Here is a 25171-nt window from a genome sequence, read left to right on the forward strand (position 1 = left end):
AATGGGAAGTGTTTCAGATGGAAGCCACTTTTAAGGATGGGACTGTTTGGAGCCAAAATGTGGTAGTGATTGTAGTAGCTGGAAGACCCTGGATTATGCTGTGTGTGAGGGATGTAAACCTGCCCACCGAGCATATCCAAATCAATATTAAATGTCTGTGGCTTCAATCTGCAGCTGATGCTTCTGGTATATTCCATTTTGCTCAGCACCCCTGGGCTCAGTGATGAGAGGGGTGTTTGATGCTCAATCCATGGGAGGCCAAGAATCAGAATCTCTGTGGAATTCTGTACAAGCCTTTGGATGCAGCTCCTCTCGCACCCACCTCTGTGCACAGCATAAAATCTGCAGACACCCCAAGCTAGGCAGAAAATAAGCAGTTTTTACATCTTGTAAAACAAAGGGTGTGAAACGAAGTTTGGGGGCGTGTCATGTCACCACCAACAGCACAGCTTTGTTTTACCTGGTTTTTCAGTTCCAAAAATTGCACGCTTGAAAAAAGAAGAAAAAGAGAAATTGTTGAAAGCCACTTTTCTGTTGCTCTGCACGCTTTTTCTCCTTCTGCTTGGCAACCTCCACACCTGCTGTTCTGACTACTAAAAATTGTCCTTTCTTTTGTCCTGCAGGTATTTCTGCTTAAGAGGAGAGGACAAAGGATTCACTAGCATTTTCCTTGGTTCCTCTGCATTGTTACTTTCAAAATTAAGTTTTTGTTAACAATCCGGTATTCTTGGGGTTGAAAATTTGGGGGTTTTAATTAGAACGGCTGTGAGCTAGGATGGTTGCAGTAGTACAGCCACGTACTGCCCTGAAAACCAGCTTTTTAATATGTTTGTTATGTGTACAGCAGTGAAAAATGGCATTTTCTGCTGCAGTGTGAGGCTGGTGTGTTCAGTCAGAACGAGGCAAAAGAACAGGTGAAAAGGAAGTTACTCCCACCTTCTACTGTGCATTTTTTCTTTCCAACATTCCTTGGTTAAGGCTCCCACACAGTTTCCTTTTTCCTTAGCTGGTGCAGTGACAGCTCCTTTTCCTGTTGGGAGTCTGCTTTAGGAACAACCTTCATCTGTGATGTTACTGAGAAGCATTTCAGCATATGAAACATTTGCAGATGTTTTGAGGGGAGAGGCAAATTCTTTTGGAGTTGGACTTGCTGATGTTTGTGGGTCCCTTTCATCTTGATTCTGTGATTTCTCAGTTTACTCCAGTGGATGGTTTTCATCATTTTCTTTAATGAGAGGGTAAGGAAGATTTGACCAAAATGTTTGCAGGAACTCAGAGTTGTTTCCCTCTTAAGGAAACTCTGAGTAGTTTCAGATTTACAAAATGAAGAAGTCCTACCTTTTGCACATTGAAGTGTTATCCTTAGGAAAGTTGGAATAATACTGCCAAAATACTTGTAGGGCAGATCCATCTATGTCAGACAAGCTATGCTTTGTGTTGGCGTGGTTAAATGATCCTTAGGAGGGGAAAAAAAAGAAGTACTTTTTTTTGCATTTTGAAATGTTTAATTAGATTGTAAAGGAATGGAGTAATAATTTGTATTTGTAAAAGGAAACATCCTTTCTAAAGTTGACGGAAAGAGGAAAAAAGTATTTATGAGAATTCTGATTTCCTTTGTATTTGACATGATTAATGTTTTTTGGAGTTGACTTCAATTTTTGTTTAACTTGCTCTTCATATTTTTTCACTTTTGAACAAAATAACATTTGAAAATGTCTACAGGCCCAGAGTGACAGAAGGTTAGAAACCCATCTGATTAGATGCAGATGTTGATAATTGATGTTCAAGAATGTGAGAATGAAATAAAATTTAGGTGGCACAGACTTTGCACAGGAAGGTTTATTTTTCAGAAGAGGCCATTTTGAAAGAAAAACATGTCAAAAAATGTTCCCAGAGAGACTGTAGGTAGTTTTTGGTTTCTATATATATACAGCTGACAGCATATTGGAGAAACTGAAAATATGCTCACATTTTTCCCTAGATAAACTGCTGATATATTACTTTTTTCTCAAATGGATATTAAAAATACACTAGCCAGGTTTACTGCCATTTTTACAGGTACACACATTCTCAAGTTTTTGAGCTATACTGTAAAGCAGAGATGAGGGATTAGATCTGGGAGTTTTTTTTAAAACCTAGCTGTTATAAAACCTCTAATCTTACCATCAAAACTCATTTTATTTCTTAGTAATATCCTTAAAATTACTTGGATAAACTGTTTCACATAAACTAGTAGAAATGGTATTACTGCTTTAAGACTTGGTAATATTTTAAATTAAAGCACATTTTCTCTGGTTCCATACCGAAAGTAACTCAAAAAACACAAGTAGAAGTTCCCTTGCATTTCTTTAAAAACCCAAACTTGATTAACAGTAGATATTTGTAATCACTTGAAAATGTATCCCACGGCTTTCTTAAACTCTCTTAGAATATTATTACACAACAGTGTGTATTTCCTTCCCATTCCTGCCTCAAGGGACACCGAGACCATTCATAATTTCAGAGTGAAAATTCAGTTTCCTGGGATTACTGTGTTGTTTCGTGCATAATTTGATAGTCTCACCCCGCCAGATTTATGAATTCATTAACAGAGCACTCGGTTGAGCTCCCACAGATCATAGATGTTGAGTTGTACAAAATCCCCTCAGCTGACTCAGTAATACAGGTGTACATCTGAACTGACTTATTTCACTAAAAATAAGGATTCTGGATGACTACAACAAACCTTTACCAGCTGCCTACGCTCAGGCTGATAAAGTACATGCAAATGAGAAAATACAAATATTTTAGTCTCAGTGTTTTCAGAGCATTAAGGAAGGTTGCTGCTCTTGGCTGCAGAATGAATCTTGTTTAATGACAAGTGAGAAAGTTGCCACTAACTTGTAGCTGAAGTTAGCTGTCAGTGTCAGTAAATCATCACAACTGCAGCTGTTATTTTTACAAAGCTGACTGTCTCCACAAAGTAATTCAGGTATTTTTCCCCAAAATGAGGTCTAATGTATGAAGTGGAGGGCCAGTTGTAGGAAAGACAACAGTCTAAAATTTTCTGACCTTTATCAGCAGTAAATCTAGGAAATCAAACATTTATTCTACCAAATGCAAATATGCAATGAATCACTTATTTGCACTACAGCTACATTATGGTATTGTCTTTAATACCTTTAGATGTGCTATGGAGACAGTTTGGACTTTGGCTGTCAATAAAGTTTGCGCTCTCTTGTGGAACTTTCTCGTCAGTTAAATTTTGTGGTTATAAGGTCTGAATGCACCACTGACTGTCTGAAATTAATTCTCTTGTAATAAAGGGACCCTTTAACTTCTGTATCAGATTCTACTGTGCATCGTGCTTAGGGTGGGAATTGCTAAAACCCGTTTCCAACTTGGATGTTTCTCTCAGGGTGTGGTGTGGGACAGTTCCCAACAACCAACTAAATGTGTTGGTGAAAAGGGGAAAGGGTTAAAAGAGAGGTAAAAGGAGGTGAATGAGTGCCTTTGACAGCTGGCACTTGTGGCAGGTAGAGGTTTCTTGGCCTCATCACGTTAATAACAGCTTGAAGTTCTCAAGATGGCCTTCAGGCTGTACTTCAGAGCTCTATTTTTAGGATTCATGCATGTTGTCTCTTCATAACTGTTTGGAGAACAGCTGTGGAAATAATAAACATTGGGGGGGTGAAAAGCAGTTCATATTTTCAATTATAAAATTCATAAAATAAGGGGGAAGAATTTCATGGCCTAGGTAGTGTAATATACATTTGCTCACCTTTAGCAGTGCTAAAGCCCTGACTGCAAATGCTTTATCTGCTGTTGGATAGAGACTGACACATGCCTAACTTCCAGCATATGTGTAGTGAGATGTTTTTAGGGAAGAGGCACTGAGTCATGTTAATGCTGCATTATAATCCAGAAGGTTTTCTACCAGCAGCTCCTTTTCATAGGCTGTTTCAAGACAACTGTCGATTGAAAACTAGTATCTGTTTTTCATAAACATTTTCTTGAGGTTGCTGCAGTGTGAAACCACGTTTTCTTAATAATCAGGTTTTCTTTCATGCCAGTTATATGGCTTCCTTTGAAATAAGCCTGTAATTCCATTGTTAATAGCATTTATGAGCGCACACTGGATGCATTTTTAAGGCCTATTTAATGTGAGAAGTGAACAGAGCTGGACTAGGAGTTAGGTTTGGATCACAGCCTCTTCTTTTCCATCTAATTTTAAACAGCTTTCTCAACCACTGTGATGCCCTGGTCATGTTCCTCATCCCCTTACTGCTTCCACAATGAACCAGCATTGTCTGTCATGTACCCTGATGTATTTTTACCCACATAGTTTTTTGTAGATGTGCCTCTCTTGGTTTAAAAGGGATTTACCTGTGTGTCTCTTGAGTAACTGAGAATTAGCAGAAGCTCCATGGCTCTCTGCCTTCGGTAATGCTGTGTTTTTATTTACCTTGGAAGACCTGGCAGCTGTTGGGATGTTTATTAGGACTTTCAGGGCACTAAGAAAATGCAAGCAACTGAAAACAAAATGATACCAAAGTTACTTGCACAACCTTGCTGTAAGGGATAGAGGCAGATAAAAGAGGGGGCATAGAAGGTGTAACAAGGATGTTTTCTTAGGAAAGATTGCAAGAAGTGTGAGCTGTTAGCCTAAGAAAAGGCTGAGTGAAGATACAATAGCACTACTTGTATGTATTAATTCAAAGATTGATGCCAAGAGCTGTAACCAGGGTGTCTGTAGGTAAATCACTCTCCAGCTCCACTGCTGATAGAGACGGCTTAAAGCAGAGCAAAGGAGCTGCAAGCTGGGCATAGGGAAACCTTTCTAGGGTAGAGAAACACTCTAGGGAACTGCCTGAGAAGCTTAGAAAACCACTGGTGGTGGGAATCCTGTGAACTTCTCCTAAGAATGGGGTTTAGATGTTCTTAATCCTATGACAGGAAAAAGGAATTAAATGATCTCCCGAATTGCCCTATTTTCTGTTCTATGCAGAGAGGACTTGTCAGGCAGTGCTGATGCATTTAATAAACTCCCTTGCTAGCTCCTTTTGTTCTTCCTACTAACCAAGAAATGCAAAATGTGCATTGTTTTACAGACATCTCTTCTAAACATAACTTTTCTTTTCCTTCAAAGTCAGGGGAAGATAATTTCTTCATCAGAATCTTCCCTCATGAAATGGTTGTTTCTCTTGGCAGCTTTTCTTTGCAGTGATTCACTGATTCCCTTCAAGAAAAGACAGCTAGATAAAACTATGAGGATAACCAAAGCAGTGTACATAGGAACAGAGTGAGAGCTAAAATGTCACGGAAAAGTAAAGTGTGGCACAATGAGCTGATACATTTCTATAGTCTCCTTGATGATAACATTACAGCACCTTTCCTTTGTGTGGCTCTCTTTGGATCATGCATGGCTGGGTCTGCTGCAAGGGAAAGCAATATTCTGAACAGAATCCTTATCCATGAGAAGATAGCAAAATCATGAGTGAGGGCCATTTCTTCCATTCCAGATTAGACATGTCATCGTTTAACCCCAGCCTGCAACTAAGTGCCATGCAGCTGCTCGCTTAAAAATAATAATGATAATAATGATAATTAAGGGGAATAAGGACAAGATGTGGAAACACAGTGAGAAAAGGCCTCTAAAAATGCAATTCCTCAACCATTTCTTTAGTCTTCTTTCTGGTGTAGCTGCAGAGACAATTGTGATTTCCAGCGGAAAGGAGGAGGTAGTGTGAAGGTACGAATCTCAAAGGAGAAGGAAAAGGATGGGCAGCATCATTACCTCCACACTGATCACAGATAAGCTTCGAATGGTGCATTAAAAATGAAAACTGGTGCATTAGACCACCCTTCTAATTGATGGTTTTCTGAACTAGAAGAAAAACCTAATCACACAGCCTGCAGGGCCTCAAATTTTATTTAAAAAATACAAAAAAAGAAATTGCAACTAAATCCTCCTTTCCTCTGTCCTTTGGATGTAATGCTCTGATGATCATATCAGTCTTCAATCAATAATAAATAATAATTTATTTATCCAGATCACTGATAATTACCATGTTTCTGCCCTCTCTATTGTGGCCTGACATCAGGAAGCACTTTTTATGATTTAAGCTCTTCCTTGTAGCATATCACCTGTTGTCCTCCACATCTCTTCCAGTGGCTGATTGGGCTCTAATAGCTCAGAGATGTCATCATGGTACTGCATGAAATACGATGGCTTTAGCCAGACAGGAGCATGTAAAAAACTCAAAAAAGGAGTGAACAGTTATTTGTATTTCTGACCCCTGAAAAATGGTCTTACTCTGTTTCATGATCACTGAAGCAATAAAATTATTGCTTATTAATTAAGTTATAAAATTGGAGCATTTCCCTACTGCCACAAATATACACCTAGATGTTTGTGTGTTTTCATTTACACAGGTTCTGTCACTCTGCTGGCTCTCAATGTGCAGCTCTCGCTGTTCTAGTCCCCCACTCTGATCCTCCCAGCTGACACTCAATAAAATACAAGCATTGCATGATTTGGATTAAAATGCCAATTTCATTGTTGCCCTTTCTGTTGGATATAATTGAGTAAAATTTCCCTCCCCAAAAAGCTTCCAGATTTTTACCTCCAGTGCTGTTTAAGAAATTACCAGTGAGTCTGTACTCAGTTAGTACAGGATTGTACTTTCCAAGATGTGCACCTGATTTCCAGACTGAGTTATTCTTCCACAGCTGATAGGAAGCTTTTTTTGGTCATTCTCACTGCCTGCTCAAATTGCATGCTACTAAAGTGAGATATTTTACAAGCATCTACTGCATTATGACTGTCTTTAAGCTACTTTAGTACACAACCCTGAGAGAAATAAAATTAACTTTGCCATAAGCCCACAGTAATCACATTAATTATATTTATTTCCTTAATTATTTACTTATTGGAATGTATATTAACCATGCCATTAATTTTGTCTGGATCAACATCACACTCACAAGCTTGTGATTACCTGGATTATGTCACTTCTAAAAATGTTCTTATATTTCTTCAGGTCATCTGAAAGTTGCCATTGTTTTCCAGCAAACTGAAAAAATTATATACACATCCCCCAGCCAGCTCTGCTGAAATAACTAGGTACAAATTGCACAGAATAGCCAATATTAAATTACAAACCTTAGTATCAATTCAATAATGTCATCCTGAATTATTCTTGGTATGGAAATATTTAATAGTCTCAGCTATACCAAACATCTTTGTCGTCCCAGATACACAACGGGAGTGTTTATTGATCTCTTTTTAATTAACTGTTATGAAGGCCAAGATTTCCCTTAGTAATGAATCACCACCAGAATTCCTGCAGCTTTGGTTTACTCAGGAAAATATCAAGTTCCTTTTATTCCTGTCAATATTGGCAATAACTTGTTCTTTGTAGCTGTTTTTCTTGATTAAACTCGTCCATGCTCAACCTCTGGTTTATATTAATTATTATTCTTTTTTTAAATACAATTCCAACTTTTAAGTCTGCTTAGTTTTCTAATTAATATGATATTCCTTGTGAAAAAAAGGAGGCAGCTTTTTCAAACAGTATTGATGAGAAATATTCTTACTTAGCATTCCTAGTTTACTGCATTTTTATTTTCTTTTTAGGGTTACAGTTTCAAATTATTTTCCTCCGGAGGAACTGGCTTATTTTAAAGATACAAATACAGTGGTTTGGGTGTTAATCACGCTTGCAGAAAACAGTGCAAACTGTCATGATGTCTTCTAAAAGTTACACTGACTTTTAGGTTTGTGAGCTGTTGTTTTTTATGTGCTAAGATGGTTTTTGGTGAATCTGCTTGCACCACACACAGCATTTTGTGTTTGTGAGAAATCTTTTGCCTCTCAACATGTTGTAGGTAGCACTATGTCTCCCCTCCAGTGCCCACGTCTGTTACTCAGAATTCAGTTACTCATGGTGTGTTAATTTTCACCCCCTCCTCCTTTTGTTACATGCAGGTGCAATTGTTTGGGGATTTAACTTGATTCAGTAGGTTGTAGCAGACACTAACTAGTAAACCACATAATATTTATAGGATACAGCACTTATTTCATAAGGATTTGGCAAAATGTGTCTCTTGAGGTGTCAGGAGCAGTGTAATTTTTACAGAAATTGCTATTTCCCTTTTTTTCCCCAAGCTGCTCCATTGTAAACACCTTAGAAGAATTTTAGCAGCGCAGGAGTTGGACTCACCTCACCAGCTTGCTGCAGCACCACCTGGGCCATCCTGCCTGGGGCCCAAGCTCCCAATGTTCGTGTACAAAGGCAGAAATTGCCTCTTTGTTGTGCCCTGAAGTCAGTGTGAGTCCAGGATGCTGAAAACCTCCAAGGCCCAGCGTTAGAAGGGTTTATCAGTGACAGCAGGACCAGGTACCACCCGTTCCTGCTCACCTTGGTGGTGACACGTGGGACAGTCTCTGCTGCAGCTGCTGTTGTTGAATCAACATGAAGAGGAGTTTGGACTCGCCCTGTCTGGGAAACACCAAGGAGAGCCTTTGTAGGAGGGCTGCCAGTCAAACCAAAATGCATCACTTCTCACTCCCCGTCCTAGGAAAACAACAAGTAATGATCCCGTGAGAGGCTCTGATTCTAACGAAAAGACTTTTTTGAAGTGTTTCCAACCATCTCAGTTGCTTGACCCACTTTCTGAGCGACTGCACCCTCTAATGGGGTAAAAGAGATTGACTTTCAAAGCAGCCAATTTATTTTTCTGTTGTTTATTCCTTTCCAGCCCCTACACATATAATACAATAGCCTGTTCGTGTGACAGTAAAACAAGCACAGTTCTGCTGGATGCAGGTTACAGGGGACGTATGAATATTCAGTAAAGACTTCATATGATTCATCTCTACTCTGGGTTAATGAAAAGTATGTAAACAGCTGTATATATCCATGGTGAAATGAGAAAGGAATTTTAATCATAGAAAGGAGAATTTATTTCACTTGTAAGTCCAGAAAAAAGTATGATATTTTTCCTACTGTTTGAAGCCATCTCATTTTACCAAAGTTTTGTGGGGAAGTGAATATTTGAACGACGAGAGGAGATGAAGCAGACACTTAATCACGATGTTGCATCTTGTCCCACAGGTAATTCTCTAATGGACCAATGAAAGCCAACGATGACAAGTTGTGGTCAACAGTCCTTGAATGTGCTGATGGTTCTGCTCTCATTACTCCTGTCAGCAGGTAACTTGCGTAATTTATCTTGTACTGATGTGTGCCACAGGGAAAATATAGTTGCAATTTAATACCGTCTTCTTACAAAACAAACAAGACCAAATGATTGTTAGTTGCATAATAAATAAATCATAGAATGGTTAGGGCTGGAAGGGACCTTCAAGATCATCTAGTTAAGAACTGGAAGCTGGAATTTGAAATGGAATTGAAAATCCACTTTAAGAAGAAAGCAGACTGGAAAGTTGAAAGAGTAGCTTAATTTCTTTTGATATGCTATTTTTTCAGCTCACCTAAAAGAAAAGAATAATTTCTCTAACACCACAAAATACATCCATTTTGCCAAGTAACCATCCAGTGGAAGCAGAGCAAGTCAGGTTCCAGTTGTGTGTTTTTCTACGTGCACACCAGAGAATCTGAAGGATTGAACTTGCAATCCATGTAATTTTCCTGAATCTAAAGAATTGACTGGAACAGAGATGTTTCTCCTGATGCTTGGTAGTTCTGCTCTAGATGTTTGCTATTAGCACACAGAAAAAGGTGTGTGTGGAAATGTGCCAGCTGTTAGACTGAGAATCAGCTGAGTGCTCTGATTATTGGTTGTATTTGTTCTTCAGAAGTTATTTATGGCATTAGGGTTTTCTGTAATTGTGATTGAATGTTTAAAATACAATTTGAAAAGGTTCTCAGTCTAAGTAGATTTGGTCCTACAGGTGTTTAACTTGCAGTTCAATCTCTTTTATCCTCCATTCTTGAAGCAGTTTTTAGTACAAAAAGACTTCTTTTTTTTCAATCACTGCTCCTTATTCCCTTGTAGTACATTGCATCCCCAGCCACCACAGTAAAAACTTTACCAGGCACCATGTTTCTTAAAGTATCCTTGTGCTCCAGCCAAAATTGTTACTACTCAGTCTAGGTCTTTAATATTCATAAAACATTAATATTCATATCCTCACCAGTCAGTTCAAGCATGTGTTTTGTTGCCCACGGTCTCATCACTTGTTTGCAGTGTTCAAGCTGATTCTTGCTAATGATAGCTCATTATTTAGCTCTGACACAGCCCTTTTGCTAACAGTGTTATAACATCATCAATTAGACCACTCCTCTGTTCGTGTTAAATTGTTCTTTTCCTTTAGAGCCCTTCCCCTGACATCCCCATGTTTGGCACTACATTCCTAATTATGGAACTGCCCTCCTCTTCTGATGGACTGGCATCAGGCACAGGGGCTGGAGGTGCTTCTTTGTTGTCTTCTAGGCTAAAGAAATTTCAAAAATCTACCTCCCTGGTGTAGGAATGAAGTCAGTTACCAAAAAGTCTTCAATGAAGTGATCAAACAGGGCTCAAACATCACAAAAATTTCCAGCTGCTCCAGCCTCTTCTGTTGATTTTTAAGGTTTCATACCTTTGCCACTCTTTATAGGGGACTTCTACTAGAGCTGTCCTGAGATCCCACTCTTCCAACCCATTTCCTCAAGATGATAGGAATACTTATGTTGGAGTTGAGTGGGACACTCTGATTGCACTGTGTATGCAAACAGCTGTGTTCAGCCACTGGTGTATTCCCTCAAACCCAGATATAAAACTACTGTTATGATTTTTTTCTCTCTCTCTTAAGAGTACTGCCTCTGAAGTGCAATGTTTTTATTTGAAACCAATTACACACAGCTTTTACTTCTTACATAATTTATCGTTGATAACTATCGGCTTTGTAAATGTGTTTCTTATCATTTTGTTACTCCTTGGCTATTGGAATTTTATCATCTGATGGCCATTATTAGCATGTAGAGTCCAGGCTTAATTTGAAATCATCACAAGCCTTTCATGCCAGCCAAACTCTGCTCCCTCCTTGTGGAATTTTGCCACTGTCATCTGTAGGAATGGGTTTAGGTCATTGGTAACTCACAACACATTTTGCAGGAGGAAATTTATTATTATTTTTCAGCCGGCCAGTGTAATTTTTCTGTCCAAGACAGATCAGTTTCCATAAAGAAGAAGTACTGGCTTTATGTAGGGAAGGACAGGGGGAGGAAAAAAAGGATGCTACTCTCACTGGAATGATAGGAACATCATTTTTAACCTGAGCTGAAATGAAAATCTAATGGCAAGACTTCCTCCGAGTGCCCCAGATTTACAGGCTTCCATCTGTAAGATCTTGCTTTTCTTCCAAGTCTTTGGTATACTAAGATTCACAATCTTAGTAATCAATTTCTGGGTTGAGAATACTGAAACTTGAAGTATTTTATTTCAGTGCCAGCAAGATCACAATGACATTTTAGGGGTTGTGAACACTTACTGGTTGTACTGGGCATACAAGGAATGCATAATAAAGGGAGGAGCACCATGCAGTCATGCTGAAAGAATGACTTTCTGACCACTAACTCTTAGACTGGCTTTGCAAATGTTGATGCTTATTCATTTAAAAGATTGAAACATATTTATAAAATCGGTGATGACAACAAGACTTATATTAACAAGCAAAAATTGTCAGATTATTTGCACATTACAGCATTTTTTTCTTTGAAGTAGGAAATGAACATCCATACTGCAAGTTAACATGTGGTAAAATGCATACTTATGAATATTTCTGTGGTTCCATATGGAAAGCTCATAAACACCAGCCATTCGGAGAGTCTTGGGGCTTTAAAAATTTAGTATCTAAATTAAAAATGTGCATTAGGCAGATCTCTAACTGCGACCAGATAGGGAAGAAACAGTTTGATGTTTCCTGGCTGTGTTGTTTTTAAGGTAAAGTAGGCAAGTCTTGTGATGATGAAGCATGACAGACTATTCTCTTGAAATCAGTTGGAGCAGAGAGAGGAGTATCTGTATCAACTGTTCAATAACAGTTTTCAAAAATAGCATGAGAATTGCACTTGCAACTCCACTTCAGACACAGCTGCACCTTTGCAACAGACAACTTAAGGCTTTTCCAGGTACAATACTTTTATCTGAAGTATTTCTATAGAAATAAGGTCCTTTGAAGCTGGGGATTTAAGCAAAGTTATTTTCAGAAAAAAAATACTTGGAAGAAAATAAATCCCACTTTTTTTATTGGCTCTCTGATCCACAGAGAAGCAAAGACAGCAATTGAAATTACACAGATTACAATAAATTGATGAAGTGTTTTCACTGTGTGCTAGGTCTGGCTGGGATGGGGTCAAGGCTGTGTTTTAGGCTGGTGACCAAAGCACTGCTGGTATCACACCACTCCTGTGGCTGGTTACAGGCTGGCACTGCTGACCCAGACTGGCCAAGGTGGTTTCTATACCACAGGGTGGATGCTCAGCAATAAAACTGGGGTGGGAGTTTATCGAAAAATTGCTCATGGACTGGCTGGCCACCAGTCTGCTGGTAACAAGTGATTGTTTTAGCATCACTTGTGCTTTGTTTTTTGTTGTTGATGGTGTTGTGAAGTTTTTTCTTATTTATTATACAGTGTTTATCTCAACCCTTGAATTTTCTCTTTGCTCTTCTGATTCCCTGGCCCATCCCACTGGAGGGGGGAGTGAGCAAGCAGCTGTGTGGTGTCAGCTGCCCAGCAGGGGTAACCTACCACACACTGACTTCTGAGTTGAGAATGTGATTCAGTCCCACATCATGCATTTATTTCATCACCAACACATTTTGCTGTTTAAGGATTTGCTTAGGACCTGATGTTATCTTAGTTCTCCCTTCCTTCTGTAATGATGTTTTCATTCTCAGAGAAGTTTGGCGATTGTTTTCTTTTTAAAAAGTGCAAAGGACCACGTAGGGATCAGGGGACGCTTCCACATGTGCAGTTAAATAAAGCACTTGGCAGTGCTTAACCTCGGAGGGGTAGTGACAGGACCAGAGGCCGTGGGCACAAACTGCAACCCAGAAGGCTCCCTCCAAACATCAAGAAATGCTTTTTCACTGTGAGGGGGACTGAGCACTGCCATGGGTTGCTCGTGGAGGATGTGGAGTCTCCATCCTTGGACGTACTGAAAAGCCATTTGGATGCGGTTCTGGGCAACAGGCTGCAGGTGGCCCTGCCTGAGCAGAGGATTTGCATGAGATAACCTCCAGAGGTCCCTTCCAACTGCAAACATTGAGGTTTTTCACAACATAATCCAACCTGGCACACTTTCATTATTGCTGTGTTAATTAAGGAGGGGTGCAGCAAAGCACTTGTTCAAACAAACTCATCTCTATGCAATTACATCCTTTGTGGATTTTGTGACAGAATTTGAACATGCAGATTTGTTACAAGAGTTGCAGAGGATGTTGAAAACCTGTGTCTAAACACATGTTTTTCCCAGGTAGGGCAAGAACAGGTAGGTAATTCTTTTTCTCAATATATGTATTCCTTTAGAAATGGCTGTCTTCCAGCACTTTCAGTTCCTGACTGAATTAATCTACAAAAATGATTTCTTCTTTCATGAAAGTAGAGATGCCAGCTATGTGTGTGCATACATAAATGTTTACAGTGGGCTTTCTTGACTCAAAGAGCAGTACAAATTACCTTGTTGTCAGTTTAATACTTTGGAGTTTTTTTCTAGGCTCTCTCTCTACACACAAATAAAGAAGTGATCTTCACTGTCATAATCCTTAAAATTTGTCTTGAAATTAATATATTTTATAAAATTGATAAAAGTGTTAGGAATAGGCTTTTGTTTTTCAAGCAAGGTAGAAAAAAAAGAGAATTAGACAGATAAGGTGCACAGATGCAATTGCAGATTAACAGGGGCTCTGTGCAGAGGGATACAGCGCAGTTCAGCTAAATCCGTGCAAGTCATCATGTGTAACCTCTTGGACTGGTAAACTGACAGAAAACTCATGCACCAAATTTACAAGGGTTAATTCTGTCAGTCCAAAGTGACACAGCATTTATTAATTAGTGTAACCTTATGAACTGCAGCTGCCCACAGCATTGCTGAGCCTCAGTTCTGCAAAGGAAAAACATTTTGCTGCTAGGAGGATTCAGACGCTACTTCTACATTTCACTTCCCTCAGAGCTTTAAGCCTTTTGGGGTGTCTATGGGGTACATGTACCCTTGAATGACGCTGTAAGGCCTACCATGACAAAAACTGTGAATGTGGAACCAAATGTTGTCTCCTAAAAGGCTTTCAGGAAGCTGCATGTGGTTGCTTATGGCCATTTTGGAAGGAATCTCTATCCTGCCTCTCTGCACAATTGAAAAACTCAGGGAAACTAAGATGATAAAAGTATATCTATGAACAGCTTCTTCTTTCCCCAAGTGAAAGTGATGCTGAAATCAGTGTAAAAAAGAAAAATGTTCTCAGAGCTGTAATAAACATGTTACATGAGAACTTCTTAAAGCGGAAACATAAGAACTCCCAGGAGCACCTGTACTTTATTAGTTCTATTTACAATTCAGAGTTGTTCGGATTTGTTATGCTGTTTGTAATGACTGTTTCTGATAAAATATTCCTGATCAGAGATTGACCTTTAGAGAAGAAGAAAAGATATCAGGAACAGTAAACCAAGTGCCATCAAACTTTTATTGCTGTTTCTACATAGACTTTTTGTTTCTATTAAGTCGTCCCAGGAGAATCAAACATGAATGTTGTTGTGTGTTATGGATATTCCTATATTTAGAACAGCAGCATGAAAACATTTCTCTAACTACTTCTGTGCCTCTTAAAGTGGAGGGCATTTTTTCCCTTCCCTTAAAACAACAAACAATGGTAATCAGAAACATAGAAACAACAAAATTCAAAATACAACAGAAGTCTGAACATTATTACCTTTAAGTACTAAATGTTATAACATTGAAAGTTCTGAAATATTAATGTTTTTCAAAAACCAACCAACAATTGTTTAGCCTTGAAAACTGAGAGTTGATAACATCCAGATAACAGAAGTGACTGACAAAGCCAATGTTGTTTTTGTTTTACAGTGCTGTCCGCGCATTTTCGGGTCTGCGAGCCGTACACGGACTACAAAGGTCGCTACCACTTTGGTTTTCACTGCCCCCGTCTCTCTGACAACAAATCTTACATCTTTTGCTGTCACCATAACAACACAGTGTTTAAATATTGCTGCAATGAGACAGAATTTCAGACTGTTATGCAGATGAACTTAACAGGGAATGCAGATGGATATATGCATAAGTAAGTAAATGAGTTTTAACATACTCTTCCCCAAACTGTTCCTGGTCTAATAAGATAGTCTGAGGTGCACTTACTGATGGAAGCAATTAGAATAATTGCAGATACAGAAAACCATTACTAAAAGGTTTTTTGTTGTTGCAGGGCTCCTAAAAGAAATAATATTTCAGCTTTGCTTTCTTTGCTTTGACGTGGGCTGTAAACGTTGCAAGGAGAGTAAAAGTTGCATATAAATGTGACAAATAAAAGGTTACATACAAAAGTTAGAAAAGTCTCTTCCCTGACCCTAATTTGATCCAAACTATGTTTAAATGTGTATCAGTAAAAATAAATCCCAGAGCTGTTCGTAGGTGAGAGAGGGAGTGAGCTGACATTTTCCGTATCAAGCCAAATGCATTATTTGGAATCCCTGATGTTTTTGGATCTAAATCTCTTGTAGCAAATCACTGGCCTTGGGGAACAGAACGTATTTGCTTTTATACCAACACTGTGTGGTCTCCTTGCCTGTTACCTGGGATACTTCCATGTTCTGCTGAGGGCTGTCCCCCAAGAAAAACGTCAGTAAGGTTTTTTTTATAAAGAACTAGGAAGTAGCAAGTAGATCTTTCTTACTGATTGCCTATTTACTAGGACAAAATCTTCACTTGGGGTCAGTTTCCTATTTAGTATTTGACATCCTGGCCACCCTAATCTGCTGTGATTTCCCTTGGCGTAATCCCCAAGGCTGAATTCTGGTCAATCTGCTTTCCCTGTCATTTTATTCTGGTATTCAGCCCCTCCAGGACAAGGAAGGGGCAGATTAAAGACAAGAGGAATCACAGTGTATGGATTTCTGTTTGCAGCAGGGATTTTGGTGTTTCCTGTGGTGCCAGTCGGTTGGGGTGTTGTATTCATCCCTATGGAAGCAGGTGCAGGGCTGTTAGGAGACGATGGTGCTGGAATACTGATGCTGGCTGGTCTAACTCACTGTGTGCAGCTGTGCTCAGCTTGTGGAGCCAGCAAAGCACTGCCTTCCCTAACAACCACTCCTCACACAGACCTGCCCAGAGAAATCTCAGTCTTGCATAGATGTAGAAGTTGCATTCTCTAAATTCACAGGTGTTAAGTGTCAATCACCCACAAAGATGGACAAAAATAGACTAGACCCTTAATAAGATAGCTTTAAATCAATGTGGATCTATACTGTCTCGTTACTTTATGTGCAGTTATGTCCTTCAGGTGAAATTTGCCTTGACTTTGTAGTGCACCTGGGAACATCATGATGAGAACAGATCACACAGAACACTAGGAAGATAGTGTAGTACCAACTCGATTAAAGACCATCCACTTTCTCCACCTTTTGTGCAGTCCAGACAATCCAGCAACTGGCAGCACCCTCACCTGGAGCTCCCCAGTTCTGGCACATAAATAGCTCCAGGCAACCTGGCAGAGTTTATAGCCCCAGTGCTCCCACACAATGTGTACTCTGCACATGCTAAAAAACCAGGATATGCTGCCCCTTTGAGTAGTGGGCTGACCCTGCTCCCTCAGCAGCCCTGGATGTCAGAGAGGTTCTCACAGGACTCTCAGAGCATAAGGGCTCTGCAGGTAGTCACAGACAGAACCAGAATCTGCTGCACAATTAGAGTGGTAAAAAGAGCCTCAAGAATGGCCTCATGTGGCTGCTGCCCGCACACTTTTCCAGGTCTTTGTCCTGCACACAGCAAACTTGTTTTATTCCCCTGTAAACCCTGCACCAGCAGTGCTGACCAACCTGTCTCACAGAGGTCAGGATGTTACCATCAAAGGCAGTTCAGACAAGCACAAAGACAGTGCTTCAGGCTTTTCTCAGTGTCTCAGCAGCTACTCCATGTAGTCATGACCAGAGCTTACTCAGGTAAGGCTCTTCTGCCCTTCCTTTCACCAGCAACCTGGAATGTGGAGGGCAACCAGCCCCTTTCCAAGGCAGAGGAACAGATCCAGGCTGACTGCAAAAGATGCCCTGAGACACAGTGCACCTGCACATGTGCACACACCACCAGAGAAGCAAATCCAGGGCTCATCATATCACAGGGCTGTTGTGTATGTGAGCAGTTTGGAAAAAAAAGGAGTTTGATATTCTGAACTACAGCATTTATTTCGATAAAAATATTTAGAGCAAAAGGTATTATATTAGTTTTCATGTAGAACTGTTTTTTAAAAGTCACCTTATTCAGCTGTGATGGTGAAAGAGGTACCTGTGTAGTTTTTGTTGGTAAGATTTGTGGTTGAGAACCACCTGCAGACTATTTACCACCCAGTTCAGGATTTCCTGGGGACATCAGCTGTGTGTGAACTTTTGCAAAGGTGTGTGACATCATACTGGATACAATAAAAAGCCTCTGGGGCTGTAGCGTAGAGAAGCTCAGGAATGGAACTGGTATTGCCTTGTTCCTCAAACATCACTTCTGATAAATCTGTCAGGACCGGGAAAATGAAGAGATGCTGCTTCCTACGTAAAACTCCACCAATGGAGTGAGGCAGACAGGAGAGAGATCTCCTCACCCTGAGCTCAGTAACTTTGGTAGAAAACTTCCTGGTATTTTTAGAAGGAGCAGAAAGAAGTGAACCCTACATGCCTACATTAAAAACATTGCAAAAAGCTTCTTACTTAATACTCTGACTTTATTTAATGTACATGATAGTTTGGATTCTGATGCATCCAGGGTTCAGTTTACAGTGACAAAGTCAGCTCTTTGTTTAGATCTAATTTCACACACCACTGAAAAAAATTCTGATGAAATTGTACTGTGGCTGGGGAGAATAAGATATGGGAATAGCAATGAACTGAAAAAAAGGATTATAGTTTTCAGGGAAGACTGATTCAATATTATTGCTTGGTTTATTTCAGTATTATTATTTGGTTTATTTTTCCCCTTAGCCATTCTTGTGATCACCAAAACAAATTTCTGGTTTTATAACACAGTTGGGGGAAAAAGTTAATGAAGTGACTTGTGACTTCTTTGTTATGGCACAGCTGAAAAGGCACGTTTGTCTTCACCAGTCCCACAGTGCAAATATAACCATGTTTATTTACGTTTTTCCATTACTGTAACACAATATTTCTATGTTTTTATAAGAGCAAAAGATGGGAGTATTATATCCTTGTAACCATGCAGATTAATCAGTCTATAATCTTTTTGAATGTGAATGATTCATTTAGTATTAAATAGAGAAATACAAGCTATGTCTAACAGACAGAAAAAACTCTGTAATCCAAAGTATTTTCCCTCAGAACCGTCTAAGAAATTGTTTAACTATTCTTAAACTAGATTCAAGTGAATACTATTTTTATCTAGTTTTCAGAGTCAGGTTTTCTGTTGTGCATGTTTAGGTGGATTATCAGCAGTACTGCTATGATAGGGGTCCTTAATCTGATACTGGAACAATGTTCTGGTAGTCTGTGGTGTATCTGTGTTTTTCCTTATCTCTTAGTCCAGTTTTGCATAGTGGAATGGCTTTTGCACACCTCATTCCAAGCAATGGGAGAACAGCATAGCACCATGGTACTGAATACTATTTGCTTAGATACCACTCAGAGCATCATCTTTACAAGAATGAGGGGGGGAAAAAAAAAAACAACAAACCAAACATCAATCCCACTACCAACTGTTGCAAAAATATGTAATTTGGCAGGGAAGACCTCTTAGGTAGAGCAGTAACAGATTCCTCAGGAAAATTCAGGATTGGACAAAGGCCTGGAGAGAATTATAAAAGAAAAATAAGGCAGGGGGAAATCTCATTTAAAGTGTAGATGCAAAAACTGCACTGGTCTCCTCAGTAGCCAGGATGTAACTTTGCATTTCCTAGGGGCAACACTTACTGTTACTCCTCCAAGGAACAGCTCCTTTTAGGGAGAACGGAAAGAAACCATTTCAGTGACCATGTGCCCACATTTAAACTCTGCAGCTGTAGAATTCAGCCCACAATTGTTTAGATTTGTTGGTTTTTTTCAAACCTGAATTCCCAAATGAGTTATTTTTTGTTCATGTGCTGCACATAAAACTCAAGAAAATCTACTAAAAAGATATAGGCTAGTCCATAACCAGCTTGTCATCTGTCTCAAAAAGTGAATGAATGAGATAGATGCAACTTGATCCACCCTGTAATGGAACAAACCCCTTTAATTTGAATCTCAGCAAATTTGGAATCTGTTCACACTTCAGTTTTGATAAAATTTGAACTTCTGCCTAAAAGAAGAGGAAAACCAGATTGCAAGAATAAACTTTGACAATTAAATCATTCAGGTCAGTGAAATGAGAGCAAGTCCTAGAAGTTTTTGGATTCCGAGTTCTGTGTTTCTGGCCTTACTGGTTTTCTGTGTAAATAAGATTGTTTGTTTTCTAATGAGGACATCTTGATTTGCAGGACAGTTTTAAATTTTACTAAAATTAGTAGCCATCAGAAAAATTAACGTTTTCTACCACCTTAATAGTTGGAGAAACAGAAAACATCCAAGTATGGAATATCCTTCCGTGTACTGAACATACTACTTACTATTTTTGCTTGTGATTTTTCACAAGGCCCTTTTGATAGTGCTGTTGTGCCATTGTTAGTTACTGTGAAGCAGCCTTTCATTTTTGTACTTGTGAGGAACAGCTGTTATTTAGGAGGAGTAGATGAGTAACTTACATATTGGCATGATTAAAAAAGCACTGCTTTTAATTGGAACCCTCAAAATAGCTCTAATTTTCACTAATCAAAATTTTGGTGGATGAAATTAAATACCTAAAATACAAACAAATTCTTTTGAGTTCATGATAAGGAACATGATAAGAGGTTTCTGCCTCTCACCTTGTTGCCGAAACAAATGTTTTCTTAGTGTGGGTCAAATACAGCTCACCTGTATACGAAATGGATCCTGTTGGCATTAATGATGAGCAAGAATGGGATTTGTCCAAGTGCATTCCTTCCTGACTTTTCCAGCCTTCACTTCCCTGTTTGTTTAATATTAACAGAAAACAGAAGAGTTTACCCCGATAGGAATAAATTTATTGGAAGTCAAGAGCAGCACTGCTGAGAAACCTGGATTAACCAGATCATGTTCTACTTTCAAGTGCCTGAACTGCAGATTTTAGTGCATTACATTAAGGTCTACTCTCTGTTGTGTGAAGTTAGGCTTGCATGTGTAAGTCTTCAGCAGAGGCAAAGAACCTGGAGTTAAGGGTTTTCAGAAGCATTATATTTTGCCTGCTTCCAATCCTCCTGGAAATTTACTGATTTATTTTTTTTTTAATTCTAATTCTAGGCTTGTATAGTCATAAAGTTATACAGGAAGAGAGCCATTAATAACTTGGACGTTCTTCTTGTTACTTAGTTATTTGAAATGGAACCTCATTTAATGTAAGGGCATTATAGCCGTGTAGTGGAAAAATCATTCCCTGGAGGGAAGAATCAGTCTCTTGAAGTCCTGACAGACCGCAACTCAGAAAGTAAAATTCTGATTTCTTGTTTCAAATCCTGATTTTTTTTAAGTATAAAATGGAAGAGTCATACAGTAGTTTAAATAGAAATGAAAGTTCAAAGCAGAGTCTTGAAATCTTTTGATGCAGCAAGGCTGGGGGCCATGTTTTTAAAATATCAAAATATCCTTCTGGCTTGCATGTATAATGTCTTCTCATCCTTCTTTTCTTCTTGCAGCACTTCCATTGTGATCAATGTCCTGATAAAATATGACTGGTTTCTCTGACTGGCTGTGAAAGGAGAGCATGGTTGAGTGTGTGTTCAGTTTTGAGTTCAGCTCCATGGAGATGTGGGTTGCCCACCGATTACTCCGATATATTTTTTCTCTGAGACTGCCTTCCTAATGACATTTTTACTAACATCCCTTCAGCTTCCTCTTGGTTTTACAGTCTCCAGTACATGTACTTCCACATCAGCTCATGGGTCTAAATCAGCCTTTTTTTTGCTTTCTACCTAACAATCTCATTTTTATACATTTCTTTCCTTCTCACTTCTGACCTCATCCTCCCCACTCACACAGTTTCCAATCCAAACTGCATTTACTCCTGACAGTCATTTTTCTTTTAATAATACTTCATCTCCAGCAGGGTATTAGCACTTCCTCCCCTTTTCGATTTCCAGATTTTTGACCCCTTATACCTTTTCCTCCTGTTCCTCCCCCTTTCTTTTAGTATCTTGAGTCACCTGTCACAGCTTTACAGCTCTCTGCACCATATAATTTTCATGGCCTTTATATATATATACACATTATAACTACACTGACACACACATTTCAATGAGTACTTCCTGTGAAATGCATTGTCTAACACGATTTTGCCAATGTTCTTCCTTCCTAAATTTATTACCAGCTTATTAAGAGGTCTTTAGCAGCCACTCTGGAAAGCCTATACACAGATGAGAATGACAAATAAAAATCCTTGTAAGAGAGGTGGCCTTAGTTTTTTAAAATCATGCCTATAGCAGTATTCATATTGAAAAAATAACTCATTTTAAAAGACATGTGCTTAGAACAAGATTTTGTGTCCGCCATCTATATATAATTAATGAAACAAGCAACCTTCATGAGCTAATACAGTGACCACTACTGAGAGCACTTTTTTGTTGTCCCTTTTCTTCCTTTCACAGCAACTACAGCGCACTGTTAGGAGTGTGGATCTATGGCTTTTTTGTGGTGATCTTACTGATACTGGACCTTTTATATTACTCTTCAATGAACTATGACATTTGCAAATTTTACCTGGCCCGCTGGGGAATCCAGGGAAAGTGGATGACACAGGGACAGAGACGATGGATTAACCCTGCTCAGGACCCAAGACAGACACAGCCTCAGCCAGAGACACAGCCTCAAACTCAGCCCCAGCCCCGAACATCACAGACAGTACACACTTTAAAAGGAGATGCTTTAAGCCCACCCCTGGTGTCCTTTCAGAGTACATCTGCCTGGTAAGTAAGCTAAGCCATACTGACACATATTCTTTTGCTGTTTTGGAGTGTGAACAATTACCTGTGTTGGGAAGTGCCTGTGAATTCAGGCTGAGCAGCACCATTTCTAGCACATAATTCTTTATTATATCATGACCTGTCCTACAGAATTACTGCTTAGGAGTAATGTCTGACTCTGGACTATATTAAGACATCTTTTAATCCTTTTAGAGAAACAGGTGCTGCCATCTTTCAGCGCTGAACAGTTTTACTACTCTGTAGTGCAAATAAACTACAAATCTGCATCAACCATTATAAAAGCCATTTTAATCTGGTCTCAAAGACTGATTGCTATGTGTATCTGTTGCTCTGGTTTTAAAAGACTGTAAAAATAGCGACGTTGGAATAGCTCCAACGTGAGATGTCACAAATCCACTCTATTTGTGGCATGAGACACAGAAACATAAAAACCAGGTTAGTTTTTTATATGCATAGCCAAAAAAGCTTTGCTTGATCTCATTTGACAGAGTGACACAAGTAGGCTACTGTAAGGTTAAATGCTATGAAACCAAGACAAAACCTCCCAAAAAAACCCCCTCAGACCAAAAGGGAGGAAGATCTGTGGGAGCAAGCAGAACCTGCAGTATAAATAGAAGAAATTAAACACAGATAGCCATGGGAAAAAATGACATGGAATTATTTTGGACTGGTTTTGCTGTAGAAAAGGAAAGCAAAGGGAGAGAGCTGAGTTAAACATTTCTCTGAAAAAGGTGTCGAGAAAGGCAGGGACTTTTTTCTTGGCAAGAAAGCATTAGGATTTGGAAGGATGCAGAGAGTACCAAGTCACCAGTGTATTTTAGAGGAGTTCCAGAAGGCTGAGCTTTGAGTTTTGGCAAAATAAAGTGATCTAAGAATGTGCAGGGTGAAAAAGATGATGACAGTTCCTGGAGATGTGGAGCACATACAGCCTCAGCACTGATCTCAGTCTGAAACCTCTGTGTATTGCTGTGTTGCAGATGGGACGATAACAGTGATGGTCCTTTGATTTCATCATTTGCCCCTTAATTTTAAGTGTAAATCTAGAGCAAATAGAGTTGCAGATTTGTTGCAATAGAGAAAGAAGTGATGGTTAATTTGGTGAAAGAGGAGGTTGCTTGGCACTGGAGGCAGTGCTGGATGTATCCTGTGGAGATCAGACTTAAGGGCCATTCCAGCAGCTCTTGCTCAAACAGAAGAGTTTGAGGCTGGTACTTAAGAGAGAGAATTGCTTGTGCTTTGTTGTAAGCATCCTTCTTTTCACTTCCTCTTTCCTTTTTCTTTCCTCTAAGTCTTCCAGCTTTTTTGCACACTGATTTCCCAGTCTCCAGCTGAAATTGCCATGTATGTTAAGAACTACATTTGTAGTAAAGTAATCGTATCCTGGCTTAATACGTGTATGTGTACTTGTACAAAAATGACTGCATCTGCAAATTTATATACTATTAGTCTGCCATAACATTGTAAATTGAAACCATTCAATGTTCTTGAAGGCTTGATTGCTGGTTACTTCACATGACTGACTCCTGTTGTTCTGTTTCTTTGCTTTTCCCGAAGCGTTAAGCGGGCAATGTATGTTAGGATCAGGTGAGCACATCCCATATGCTCCTTGTCCTGTATTGGCAGGAGATGAGCATTGATAAGTCACTCCAGTAACACTCACTTCTTCCCCAGTGAGCTGTTTGTGCTCTCCTCAGTTCCCATAAAATTGTTCCTTTTTTTTCCCTAGTCCTCTCCTTGCTCAGTGGAAGAAAAAAGTAGATGTTTCCCTGTCAAAACCCTATTTATCCCCTGTATTTTAGCATGTAAAACACTACAGGAGGTGCCACATTTTCATTCTTGTAACCTGCAACTTTTGGAACTCAGAGCCCATGAACCAAGAGCACAGATGATTCAGTCTGAGTTGGATACAGAAAAAATAGCAATAGGCACTGGTGATCACAGGCAAGATGTTTAGCATGCAAAAGAGGATTTTGAGTAAACAGCTCCCTCAGAAAATGACAGATTTGTGTACTACAGCAATTGCTAAAAGAGTGGGGAGTGGGTTGCCTGGCTATTTATTTCTCTGTTAGATAATCTGCAGGTTATATAGATGAAAATATGGTAATTTTGACCTACAGAAATTAAGCTTTGTTTCAGAGTCTGATTTTCTGCAGCAGTCTATATTTGATGAATGACCTCAGTACAGTCTTCTCAAAATGTAACTATACTATCAGTGATGAAGTGCAGTGGACCTACTGGATTTATAATTTCTATCACCATTTTCAAAATTACTGAATCTGTTAAAATACTAGTTTTAAATTTTCTATCTGAATTTCCATTATGCTAGATGATGACACCTGCTTTGTTAACACACCGGGTTTCCAGTCTAAAAAAATCAACTTTTCAGTTTATGTTGCCATTTTAATGTGTCCTAAACTTATCCCAGATTTTCAGTCTGAAAGAGAAAATAAGCATTTTTCTTTAGCATCTCACAAACACCGTATGTGTGTGTGTGTGTGTATATATATATATATATATATATATATATATAGGTGATAATCATACCATAAGAATGGTTCCTGTGGACAGATGAGCATTTTGAAAATGCAGAATAGATCTTTTAATCCTGAGAGGTATGAATATACCCCCAGGCATAAAAAACTTAAATACTGTTAAAGACATTTTCCGAAACAGTTTGCCAGTTTTCGTGATGACAGATGTTGTTGAAGTTGTTAACTTCCTGTACTACATTCATCTGAGCACAATTAAAAATATGCCCATTCTAGAAGACACTACATGATGATAATAGGAAAGCGATTCTTGCAAATGCCTTGAGTACTGCAGAGAACTGACAGTGTAAGAAGCTGTCCCAAGAAGGATGTCAGGATTAACCTATAGTTTGTAAAGCAATTGTCAGATCTCCCTGGGTTTTAAAAATTATGTAACTGCTTTTTATTTCGGCATTTCGTTC

The 25171-nt window shown here is 39.1% G+C and overlaps 1 protein-coding gene across 5 annotated transcripts in view; it reads left to right on the forward strand.

Annotated features, from left to right (window-relative positions):
- SHISAL1 (shisa like 1) overlaps window positions 1–25171 on the forward strand; it is a 70848-nt gene that overhangs the window by 23626 nt on the left and 22051 nt on the right. For 3 of the 5 annotated variants that reach the window (XM_032106658.1, XM_032106659.1, XM_032106657.1), the window contains exons 2-5: window positions 9099–9197; window positions 15069–15282; window positions 21886–22203; window positions 23776–23805. In XM_032106658.1, the coding sequence (XP_031962549.1) occupies window positions 9131–9197; window positions 15069–15282; window positions 21886–22203; window positions 23776–23805 (629 nt within the window). In that variant the 5' untranslated portion in view covers window positions 9099–9130. The remainder of the gene's footprint in view (window positions 1–9098; window positions 9198–15068; window positions 15283–21885; window positions 22204–23775; window positions 23806–25171) is intronic. The other 2 variants (XM_032106661.1, XM_032106660.1) reach the window with 1 other exon arrangement.

The sequence above is a fragment of the Corvus moneduloides genome, chromosome 4 (assembly GCF_009650955.1).
Source record: "Corvus moneduloides isolate bCorMon1 chromosome 4, bCorMon1.pri, whole genome shotgun sequence".
In the NCBI taxonomy this organism is placed as follows: domain Eukaryota; kingdom Metazoa; phylum Chordata; class Aves; order Passeriformes; family Corvidae; genus Corvus; species Corvus moneduloides.